This window comes from Oreochromis niloticus, linkage group LG14 (assembly GCF_001858045.2).
Source record: "Oreochromis niloticus isolate F11D_XX linkage group LG14, O_niloticus_UMD_NMBU, whole genome shotgun sequence".
Classification (NCBI taxonomy): Eukaryota; Metazoa; Chordata; class Actinopteri; order Cichliformes; family Cichlidae; genus Oreochromis; species Oreochromis niloticus.
In genome coordinates this window covers 20417031-20429558 of record NC_031979.2, presented here as the reverse complement: position 1 = coordinate 20429558, position 12528 = coordinate 20417031, and the positions used below count along the sequence as shown (strand labels likewise).

The following is a 12528-nucleotide window of genomic DNA, read 5'->3' as shown; positions in this document are numbered from 1 at the left end:
GACTGTATAAGGACACTGAATATTTAGGCTCATGCTGCACTGCAGGATCAAACTTTCTAAATGTTGTTGACTTTCCTTAACTTTTTGGCTATATATCCTAATTTTAAAAATGCATTTAAAGTACCATTTCCTTGGGAGATTCTTTCCTTCAATATGAGTAATTCTCTGTCTCTTATGTTTTTCTTTTCTTTCTTTTTTTTTTCCATGTGTGTCTTACCGGCAGGCTTATTAAACCTGGAGCAGCTCCTCAGGCAGTTCCTCATCTCCAAGGAGACTCTGTCTGTGCGCATGCTTGATGACAGCCAGGACCCGACCCCACTCCTAAAGGAGATTCGAGATGACAAGACTGCCACCATAATAGTTGATGCCAATGCCACAATGTCACATATCATTTTGGAGCGGGTTAGTATGGGACACACGATAGCCGTGATCTGTATGCACTGATAACGCTCTCTTTATTCCGTGCCTGCGGTCTGGGATTAATACCACTCCACATCCATATAAATCTCAAAAAGTGAAAGCGAGGGAAGAACGCCAGTGGCAACAATTGTTCAAGGATAAAAGTAATTTTTTACAGTATGTGAGAAAGTTGGAAAAGTTTTAAGTCTTTTAGTGTTGAATTGCAAGATGGATGATAAGAATTTGTGTTTAAGTGGGCACAGGTTTTCAAAGACAGGGTTATGCTCAAAATCAAAGCCTAAATTAAAAAGCAAATGAACGGAAGCGATATTGTCAAACAAGCATGTCCTTTCAAATTACTGCACATGAACGAGTGCATAAAATCAAGTCGTATCCCAATGACTGAGTGTCGAGAAGTGAGATTTCGCCAACACTTTGCAGGTTAGTTTAAGAACAGACTCCTAACAGACTTTTGTCCACTTTTAGACCTTTTGTACATTTTATTTAAAGTGCCTTTTCTTTAAGTCAGTGTTTTGTCCCTTTTATTATCTACTGGTTCCTCCTCTTTCACATAAACAGGGAAAAAAACGACTGACAACATCAGTGAGTGCATTTTCTGTCAGAAGCATATCAGTGTGACCTTTGCGTGGTTTCTTTGCTAATGGCACACACCACTAATGAATGTTTCGGAACATTAATGCGACCTTAGACACGTTTGCTTTAATGTGCAGTGCTGTGAACAAGTATACTTTCTTGTCTTTCTTATTTACCTCAGCAAATATAAAATCCTATTTCTAAATTCATTAAGGCAAAAAGTCTGTCCAAACCTACATGGCCCGATGTTGCTCCCTTAACCTAATAACTAGTAATGACGGCAAGAACTGTAGTCGAGCATTGGTGATAACTGGCAATGAGACTTTTACATCACTGTGGAGGAATTTTGACCAGCTTGTTTAAGGTCATGCTGAACCATCTCAATGTGACTTATGTCTGGATTTTGACTAGGCCACTCCAAACTGTTATTTTATTTTATTTGACATTTAGCTTCACAAACTCCTTCAGGTTTTCCTGGTCCAGAGCAAAATTCACGGTTCCATCAATCACAGCAATAATTCACCAACACACTACCTCCACCACGTTTGAGCGTTGGTGTGATGTTCTTTTTATGACATGCTGTCTTACTGTTAAGCCAGATGTAACATGACCTTCCAAAAATGTTCAGCTTTTATCTCGTCAGTCCAGAATATCTGGAGTCCCAGATCAATAGAGATGGCTTTGTTACCCTTTTTCAGACTGAAAGATGTCAGTGACATTGGTTTGTGAATTGCACGTGTTGATTTTTGAGAACTTTTAGCCTACTTAACTTTCTAAGGCAGGTTCTATTGAAGTGATGTCTTGATTTAGTAGGGGTAGTAGTAATCAGGGTTTGGTTGTGGCTAGTGAAAGTCAAATCAACTTTACTAAAAATGTGGTTAATCACAGTTAATTCATGTTTGATGAGGGCAATTACTTTTTCAACCTGGGCCTAGTTGGTTTGGTTATTTTTATCCCTTAATAAAGAAAATCATAATTTAAAAACTGCATTTTGTATTTAATCTGGTTATTTTTGTCTAATTCGATATATTTTGGCAAATATACCAAAAAAACCCTGTTTTTACAGCAATGTACTTCTACTGATACACCTCCTCCTGTTTGGACATTTATGCTGTAAAAAGTAATAATGGGATCGGTGCAGGTTGGAGCTGAAGAAGCGAGGGTGTGTGGCAGCAGCATATGGTCTCTTAGTAATTAATACACACCTCATTATTTTTTGAAGACAATAGATGGATAGCTAGAGTGGAGGTGACAATGAGTGGAGGCAGAAGAGGGTTGGGCGAGGGATGGAGAGGAAGATGATTCTCTTGTTTTTCATCATCCTAATTGTTCCCTCTTATACACACATATATATATATATATATATATAGATATATATAGATAGATATATATATATCCCTCTTATATATATACACACACATATATGTCACAGTAGTTTTCAGTCTAACTAAAGTTTTCAGGTTGTCTTCCAGTGGTCATCACCATAGCAACCGTCGACCACAGAGCAGCAGGAGTCCACACTGGACTGTCTCTTTCTCTCTGTGTGTTCTCCATCTGTCTCTTCAGTTTGAACATGGAGTTGGTCTTTCTTCTCACCACTCTCTGTTCTCTCTGTGTTTTCTCTGCGCCCAAATGCAGTGAAGATGATTTCACTTTATTTCTTCACACCACCCTCGCCATGTGGTCTTGTTCATCCATCTCCCTGGCTCTCGCATTGCCCGTCTTCTTTCTGCGTCACGCTGTCTGTCTCTGCCTGTCAAAAGACAGTCCTGTGGCAGGGTGGTAGAAAGTTGGCAATCAAACCTCATATGAAGTGCGCGGTTGCCAAACATATCAAAGCTTTGCACTGGAATATTCACGAGTCTCAGATAATCATAAGAGCGCCAAGCTTGTCTAAAGGGACAGAAATGGCCTTTGTCATGCAAGACATTGCCCCTTATTAGTTTGTTTACATCTTACTTCAAACCGTCTTCAGGCAAAGGTCTCACTCTCTGAGGTTTTAGCATTCAGACGGGTTTAGGTCAGCATTTTGTATGTAATCTCAGTTAGTCAGGCCTCCCAATTCTGTGCACAGCTGTTTATTACAAGACTTTGTCCAGTATATATGGTGCAGTGCAAACTCTGTGCACTCTGACCAAAAGCTGTGGTTGAACAACCACAAGATCAAAAGTAAAAGAAAACCCCAAAACAAAACGCAAGAAGGCTTATTTCAAATGTAGCAAAAGAGACCAAAGGGATTTTTCATCAGCCGTTCGCCATGGCGGTGTTGTGCATCCTGAATAAAGTGTGGGTAGCAAACAAAGCGTTTTGGGTCATAATGTCATTTTCTGTTTGGTGCTATTAAAGGCAGAGGTCACCCGCAGAAAAGAGGCAGTGGCTTGAAATATTCAGTTTTTTTAATGTATTTTCTGCAAAGAGAGAACATTTCAGCTGCCTTGTACCATTAGCTACCCTTACCTGCCGTGTAACCCCAGGGCAGACCTTAACAAACAACCCCCCTGAAGCATGTAATTTACTGTGCATAGAGAAGCTCGGGGTACTTTTAGATTAATAGCGTGCTTAAGTTTGCAAAAGTACAAGCTGTACAAAAACATCTTGAGCAGTCATTTGGAGTTTAATAATAGAAAAGGCTTTTTTTGCTGTAATAATTAGCACCTTTCATGTTTTTAGTATTTTATTATTTACTATAGTTTGAACACCTGATACTCCCACTCAGCACACACGGCTAACATTTTGTTTGGCTCACAGGTAAATATCTGTTATTAAAGTCTTTCTGATGATGCACGGTCTTAGAATAATATCAGTGTGGAAACTATATGGATATTATTCTCATTTTCATACGGATCAAACATCTGTTTCATCATAAGATAAAAGAGATGACTCATAACAAGTTTGATTTAATGTGACCTTTTCCTCTAAGAGAATCCAAACCACGAGAACATGATGCCCCCCCACAGCACAGCAGAGACATCAGGTCTCCTCACTGTGGGACTTTTTAAAAACATTTTTGTTTAATTTGTCAACCACTTGATATTTACAGGTTTATGGGTTTTAATGGGTTTTAATGATAATGTGCGTTGCGGCACTAAAATCTGTTCCTCCACGATTTTCTTTTCTGATGGCTTTAATGAAATGAAACCATGAGAAGTTCACCCTGTCCTTCACAACTGCTCCTCACTCTGACTTGATTTAATCAAATTGTAAGACAGAGTGTCGAGCGGCATACTAATGCTCCTCAGAAATTAACTGCTCTATTGAGAACCTTTGTCAGATAAGAATATGCCCGGTGTTATCGAGATGTGCATTTGATCTGTCTGCTCACACCGGAGTTCGAGTTACACTGCATCACTGACCTCTCTACCCTGTTTTATCACTATCCCTGCTTTTTGTTTTGTTTTCCCCACCTCTTTGTGTTTCTTTGACCTCAAACTTAATATCATTTTGTTCAATAACCAGTCCTCAGAAACATGTTTTTCTGCTTTATGTGCCTTGCCTTTTCTTACATTCTCTTTAATCTTTCATCTGTCGCCCTTCCTGTCTTTTTTTTTCTCTGCAGGCATCAGAGCTGGGAATGCTGTCAGTCTACTACACTTACATCTTCACCTCTCTGGTAAGAAGACGGAAAATGGCGTGGGCATAACATGTTGATTTCGAGCGCTGTATTAAAATAGTACTTTAATTGATGCTCCTGCCTTGAATGAGTGATTGAATGGATTGAGCTTTGACAGAGAAATTGTAGAGCTTCATTTAATCAGGGCTTTACAGGCAGGTTTTTTTTTTTCTGCTCTTTTAATGTGACTGCAAATTGGAGACCGAGTACAGTTGCTATTCTGGCCTCACTCACTGGGTGAAGTGCACTTCTGGACCAAACAAATAAATATTACTAATTATTATAAGTCATACTGCTGCAACTGCTGGTGTTGTTTGTGCTGCCATTTGTCTTGTAATTATAATTGTAGAAAGCCAGACGTGACCTGTTGAATGAATGATGAAGTCATCATCGTTGGAGTCTTTCTGTTTTTTCTTGCTGTGATTCATCCATCCTTCCCTCCATTTGGCATTTTTGGGGGGCAAAATCTGGGGTCTCTCTCTCGACAAGTCATCTGTGTGTCACATGGGTTGTCTTGCTGCTTTTAAAGCTGAACTTACTTTTTTCCACATGGATTTAATCCCATTGCATTACATACTGTGAAGTGCACAGTTGCTTACTTTGATTATTGTGTTACTTCATTACTAGGTGTTGTATACTGTTTACAGTGACACTGCCTTTAAAAGAGGTGACAGCAGCAAACAGAGAAAGAGCTGAGGAGGCAGCTAAAGTAAAGGCTTCCTCACAAAGATGCTTTCGAAGCAGTAACAGGCCAACAGCTGAATCATTATCACTGAAATGTCTAAGAGGCATTTCTTAAATATTTAATGTCCACTGGGCATGCTTAAAAACAAGCTTTTGCATGTTTTGTTATATGTGCTAAAAATGAAAAGGAAGTGACTTCAAATCTGAACGTGATGGCGTTTGGTCACATAAAGGTTAAGGGATCCGTGAAAGTTATAGGACGATCGTAACGAAAGCTGCTTGGAGCAAATTTGATGCTACAGTAAACTTAGAAGATAGCTGCTCCCTAATAGAAATTAATGAGGTTCAAAACACTTTGCTCTAATAGTGCTGTAGAGATTATTCATATCAAGCTGATTTATGACTCATTAGGAGTGGGCTGCTGCCATCCTCATGTTTTCCACCACAGTCTCTGACATAGTCACTTCTCTTATTGTAGCTCTCCTTTCTCTTCTCTCTTTGTTCAGCCTGCTTGTTTTTCTCTTGCCTCCACACCTCAATAAGATCATTGTCATCTGTTTCTTCCTTTGTTGCGATCCACTTGCAGACTAGCAGGTCTGCTGAAGGGTGGAACAAAGCACAGATTCATGGCAGATACAAGATGATGACCACAACCACCCTCTTACTACCATTACCGCCATTTAAAGAAGAAGAAGCAGCTATTGCTTAATGACAGCATTGTTAATAGTTTCAGTTAGCATCATTAAAATGGTCAGCATCATGCCCCTGGTGTCATAAAACGGGGCGTCTGGAAAACAGAGAGTGCAGGACTCAGCAGACACAACATAACTTAAAATCATTGCTTTTATCATGCAGGCAAAAGAGTAACAGAAGCAGAATAGTAACAAACTAACTAACCAGAGTGCCATAAGCTACACACACCATGATGGAGGATGTGACACAAAACAGAGAGAGGAGAATGGGGTAGAGTGGAAACGCCTGGGAACACATCCGAATAGAATCTACCTGAAAAGACAGAGGAACCAAAACTGACACTTGACAGACGCAAGATGGGCCTATCAAAATGAAACAGGAAGTAATACCCAGGCTAAGACACGTGAATTTGACAAGATAGAGACCACAGACGGCCATGTAGACAGAATGCAGACAGACCAAAAAAGACACAGGACATCACTGAGGAGACCAAAGGTAAACAAACATAGAAACGAGACTAGGATAGACTGGAAATGAAAGCAAAACTAAAACAAGAAAAAGTAACACTAGAAAATAAAATACTCAAGAATTAGAACATAAATGATCTTATACCTTTAATGAAATATATAAGTCCAGAACAAATCTCGAAATACTGGGTTAAGGACCCAGGACCACGATACCTGTCAGGCTGAGATGTGATGCTGAAGCTGTAAGTGGAGAAAATAGAAGGACTTTTGTGTCCTTATCGGTTGTAATAAGTGATTCATCCTATTTATTGTGCTTTTAATGGCCGTGCCGTTTGTGCATTGTGTTCGTCACACACACACACACACAAATAAAAACAACACAAAAGAGGACGAGAACAACTTCCATTATGTTCCATCACACTTCATTTCATTGTTGCTGTTTTCCAATCTCACTGTGATAGTACATTTCTAAAATAGCAATAATACGCTCAATGCTTGTGTTTTTTTTCATGTACTTTTTGAAGTATGCTGCCATTTCACGAAGCCGACCTGTGGGGAGACGTGGGAATGAAAAGGTTTATTTACACATCACGGTCAAAGTCGTTTTCATTTAAGTCCACCAGTATTAATTATTTATGTTTATAGTCTCAGATCACAGCAGCAGGCTCTCGTAGCTGGCTTGATTTATTTAATTTTTTTAAAATACTATGAACTCAGATAGATGAAGACACCAGCAGCTTTTTCATTCTGCCTTCCTATTTTAAATTGTTTTGTCACCAGCATGTTTTTATCACACATATCTAGCCTGCAATAAATAATAAAATGTAATATTGGGTTAATAGTCTGCTACTAAAAAATAATAACAAAATTATCAGGAAAAGACCCAAAAAATCTCTGTAGCTTACGCACACTGACCTGCAAGATAACTTTGATAGGTGCATAATTGTTCATATTATTATTATATTCATTCATCCACTTCATTAGGTACACCTTTCTACTACCCAGTCTGACCCTATTTTTCCTTTAGAAGTGCATTAATTCTTTAAGGGGTAGATGCAGCAAGGTGCTGGAATTCACTCAATGCAGGTGTACCTAACAAAGTGGCTGGTGAGTAAATTTTCATATATTTCAATATGAGACTTCTAAAAGAGTAGACTAAGAAAATAGGTCATAGTTTTTTCACTGATATTTGAGGAAAAGTGCATCAGTGTTATCCATCTTAATTCCTGCCTTGTTTCACTCTGGATTTTTTAAGTCTGCAGAATCTGCCGAACACATCCTTGATCCTTTCACGGCAATCACAATATCGCCAAGGCCTTGTGGTTTCTGTGAGTTTCCCCTCACTGTCAGCTAAGTAACTACATTAAGTCCACATTGACGAAGGAAGAATATGATTGGTTTCACCAGGAAGAACATCTCAAAAAAGTTTCACAGCAGTAAATCGCTACTTTAACAACTTTCTGGTTGAACCACAGGCACATGTGAAGCAAGACAGATGATAAAGATAATTGTGGTAGAGTCAGTAATATTTGGTATGTATGTACAGGTTCATGGGTGTGAGAATGCACAGCGTATATGTGTGTATATCCGTATCACTTTTGTTAACCCTAAGCCGTAAAAAGCTGATGGGGTATTTATAAACTGAGACCATTTGTGCGTCTACTAAAAATCTCAAATGATTTCAACTTTCGACTCAACTCTTCATCCATCCTGTTCCCTTGAACACCTCGAGGGAATTTTTTGATCAAATTTGGTAAAAACATTCACTCGAGCCTCAAAGACCAAGGTCACAAATCATATTTTTGGCGATAACTCAGGAACTTAATTATGACAATATTACACACAGATGTAAAACATGATAAAACGATGAAGCAATGACATTTTATCTCCAAACATTCAAAAGTCAACAACTGAGGCCTCATAATACTGGCAGAGGCATACAACCATGAGTGAATTAACAACTCTTTTATGGTGATGGCCTTAGATTCTGGTGATCTTTAGCTATCCTGTGCAGGCAGATCGTTTCACTCACTGATGATACTTGAAATGATGCAAAAACGAAAGCAAAGTTCAGATGTGTCGCTAACCTAGAACGTAATCTAAAACTGTGTGTCTCGAATGGGAACATTTAATATGTCTTTTGATCAAAAGAACATCTAATCTGTCTAAATTGCTGTCAAGAGTTTTCAGTTTGGTTATGCGCATAATTGCACGGTGGAGCAAGTGAAAGTTAATCAGAGGGCTTGCAGCTTCGTGTCAAGTGAAAAGCAGTTGCTGAGGGTAATGTTGATTGGGAATTAGCTTCTACAAGGGTGCATGATGTGGTGGCCTCGCTGATCACACTACTTTGCGTATTAGTATTTTAAAGAGGGCTTATGTTCTGATAAATAAATCTGCATTGCTAGATGTTTTTGCCAAAAAAAGTAAATTCTGGTTAATTGAGGTAACCTGCTGTATTAAGTCACTGCCCACTCGTCTAGACAACAGAGGCAGTGCTGAAACTAGATGGCAACAAGCAAATGAGTTTGGAGGGTCGCTATATAAATATTGTAATAACATGACACGTTAACTGGCTAATGGACTCTGAGCTGAACATCGAGTTGGGCATTTTTTAAATAGCCTCCCCCTTTCCTCCTCTCACATGGCCACTTGATGCAGGTGGGACTCTCTGCTAATATAATAAACTATATGACTCAAGCACATTATTGTTACTGTGTTAAAATGTGCTTACCCTGAAGGATCTTTCTAAAGGTTTTTTGATTTATCGTGCACCTTATGCAGTAAATACATTAACATGCTGGCACAATCATCTCAAATACATAACATACAATTAAGGGCTCTGAAGTTCCAGCCAGAGTCCCTCCTCATTACAGCCACCCAGCCTCCACAGTGCAACTCTTAGGTGTCTCAGGCATGTGTATCTGGGAGCAGGCCCAGAGGCAGATCCAAAACACATTGGGGAGGTCTCTTGGCTGGCTTCAGAATGGCTTGGATAAGCAGCAGATTGATGGATGGATGGGTACCTAATACCATTCTTCTCCCTAAGTTTCTAAACCAATAAAAAAAAAAAACGGATGAAAAAGACGAGCAATTGTCCCCAGTCCTCTCTGTTTCACAAACTGATGCATGTTGCAGAGGGATGATTCTGTTTAGAAGGAGGCAGGATTCATTTAGAAGTCATATTTATACAAGATACCAGAATGAAACACTGTACTTAAATTCAAACATTCATCATTATGTCCACAAAGAGGATCACATGATGGGTTTTGGTTTGTATGTCCGTCCATTAGCAGGAGCTTGGCCAACCTTAGAAGTGATGTAAAGAAGTTATTCTTTTCCACAGTGAGATTGGCAAATCTGACATTTTTTGCTATGTCTTTGTGAATTCTGGGATTTGTTTATATGCATGCTGTGAAGGAATTATCTTGAGCTCTGTTTGAGGTACTGCATGCAGTCTTGGTCTGCTCTTGTTATTACAATTGATTGTAAATGTATGGATTTCTAAAGAAGGCCATGCAAGATTAATTATGCATGTTTTAACAATTGCAATTACTAGCAATAAATGCCATTGTAGTTGTTAATTGTTTAACTTATTGCTCTGGAACTCCACAGTTCCCTCACAAATTGGTTAGTCCGATAAATCGGAATCATTCTTAAATTTCCCATTCATTTGCCTTTGCTCTCTCCCTCTCCTCTTTCTTTCCATTCAGCTCCTTTTGTCTCTTTATTTTGTCCAACCATTCCCTGCTTCTGTCTTCCTCCTCTGCTGACAGTTCATTTGTATCTGGTCCTGACATCCCTGACTAACGACCTGCCAGACTGCTCCCCTGCCTAATCTGTTTTCCCTGAATCATCATCTCAAGACGCTCATCAACGTCTTCACGCAGCTACCCATCACGAGGGGGGGTTGTCATGCCTACTTAAGGATTTGACTGTCTTCACTCTTTGTTTTGACTTTGTTTGGTTTATTCTGTTTTGAGCTGATGTTATTAATCTAGAGTGAGAAATTAGGGAAGGAAGAAGTGGTACAGATGCTCCTTTCCCCCCCTTATCAACATCATCAAGTAGAATTATTGTACTGCATTCTGTTGAACGCAGCCTGATATCTCCAGCTATGCAATGTACAATTCAAATGTATCAAAGCGATATGAGTTGTTTCCATCGTGCTTCTCAGCTATTGCTCTTTGTTTGCTAATCTGCATTACTTATAAATGGCAACAGTCCACGTGTCTTTAAGTTCTATTTGGAGATTAGAAATGTGAAAGAGTCGCCATTCACTGACCGTTCATTAGCGCTAATGATCTTCGCAGGATGCTGCCTGATGTACGAGGGAGTTTTTTTCTTCTTCTTTGTTCATCTTTGTCTCTTTGTTAAAAGCCATAACAATTTAGATAGTACCACCTCGAAATAGCCTCTGAAACATGCTGCTCACTGCATTAATGTTGCTCTGTGATTTCAGACACTCTGGTCCTGGATAATGTAGTGTTTAATCTAGAAACACAAATTCCCTTCAGCTGATGGTGATTTAGACACACAGGTGATGAAGTGGAAAAGGGGGGGCGCACATGGGCATCACTCAGAGTGTATCAAACATTGTTTCTTTTACTTTACGTGATAAAGCTCTCCGTGCCAGTTTATTTTCCTCACTCCCCATTAAGTCCACTTAATACCAGCTGTTAATATCCTGAGCCTTAATTGTCAGATCTAATAGAAATCTTGGCCCTTGGGTCACAGTGAGTGGAGAGATTAAAAGAAAAACATGATTCATGGAAAGGGTGGGAAACCGTAGAGCTCCGCGGGGCTTTCACGGCTTCTCTCTGTGAAAAAGACGACTTTGTGGTTCATGGATCGCGAGTGGCCGGCATCATGCAGCTCCTTCAGCTTGCACGTAATGGAGCACGCACGCACACAGCTCATGCACGCACACATTACAATCTGATCGGTGCATGCACGCGGACGGTCAAAACAACCAAGAAGTGCACGAATCCACTTAGGCGCACGCATTTGCCAACACACACACGTAGCCCGCAGCCCCAGCCCCGCTCCATGGCTTCCATCTGGGTGATTTGTGTCCCGCGATCCAGGCTACTCTGCACGATTGAATAAATCACATCAGGTTGGGAGTGACTCATCACATGTTGACGGGACGCCTAATGTCATTTGAAGGTTAGGTGAGCACGAGATTGGGCCTAGCACGCAGCGCCTCCTCTGACACACTTTCACGTTGCGATGTTGTTTTGAGTCTTGATGCAAGCGTGCTAGCTCTCTTTATCTCTCTTTTTTCTTTGTTACACACACTCACACACACACTCTCATCCATGCAAAACAATCCAAAAACACACTTTGACACACTGTGCCGGCTGACATATTATCCTTCTGTGCAAAACGGGGGCCATCAGTTCAACCCCCCACCCCGCCCCCTACATATACCCCCTCCGCCTGTTTGTTTTGTTCTTCATGTTCCATTTCCCCTCCGCATACCCGTGATCCCTCTTGTCACTGTAGTCATTGTCATGCATCCATGCCTGAAAAGCTGCCAACGCACTTCCTGCCTGTCACACACGCGCACACAAGCGCACAGTTGCACGCACATGAATGATAAAACTCAAATAAATAAACTCATGAACACGCTCACCCGCCCGACATCCCCGTCCCTCATACATACATACAGCTGTAACATCTTGGCCTGCTTATCTACCTGCCTGTCTGTCTGCCTGGAGGAAGTAAGATGTGTAATTTCTGTCTTGTGGCGTTTCTGTCATAAACCAACAGCAGTGATAAAACAAACTGGCTGCGTTTCCACACTCAGATCCAATACAGGCAAATACACTCACAGCAATCCAAAGCTTTCCTTCCCATTCTCCATCCATATGTGTTAAAGAGCTAATTGTCAGGTTTGCATGGAAGGGTGATGATGGGTCTGAGGTTTTACTTCTGAGGCATGGCCGATGCTGTTATTCACTAGTTAATCCCTTTTCTTACCCAGACACTGCCGTGCTCTCTGCCATTTGTTCTTGGCCAGTTGGGGTTCTGGGCTCGACATGCTCCGTGCCTCTAATTATTCCTCCCAATGCTGTCAAA

General features: G+C 40.4%; 1 protein-coding gene across 5 annotated transcripts in view; it reads left to right on the top strand.

Moving 5' to 3' along the window:
* grik4 (glutamate receptor, ionotropic, kainate 4) overlaps positions 1 to 12528 on the top strand; it is a 338006-nt gene that overhangs the window by 242956 nt on the left and 82522 nt on the right. For all 5 annotated transcript variants that reach the window (XM_019367470.2, XM_019367468.2, XM_025898164.1 and 2 more), the window contains 2 exons: positions 224 to 402; positions 4550 to 4603. In XM_019367470.2, coding sequence (XP_019223015.1) covers positions 224 to 402; positions 4550 to 4603 — 233 coding nt within the window. The remainder of the gene's footprint in view (positions 1 to 223; positions 403 to 4549; positions 4604 to 12528) is intronic.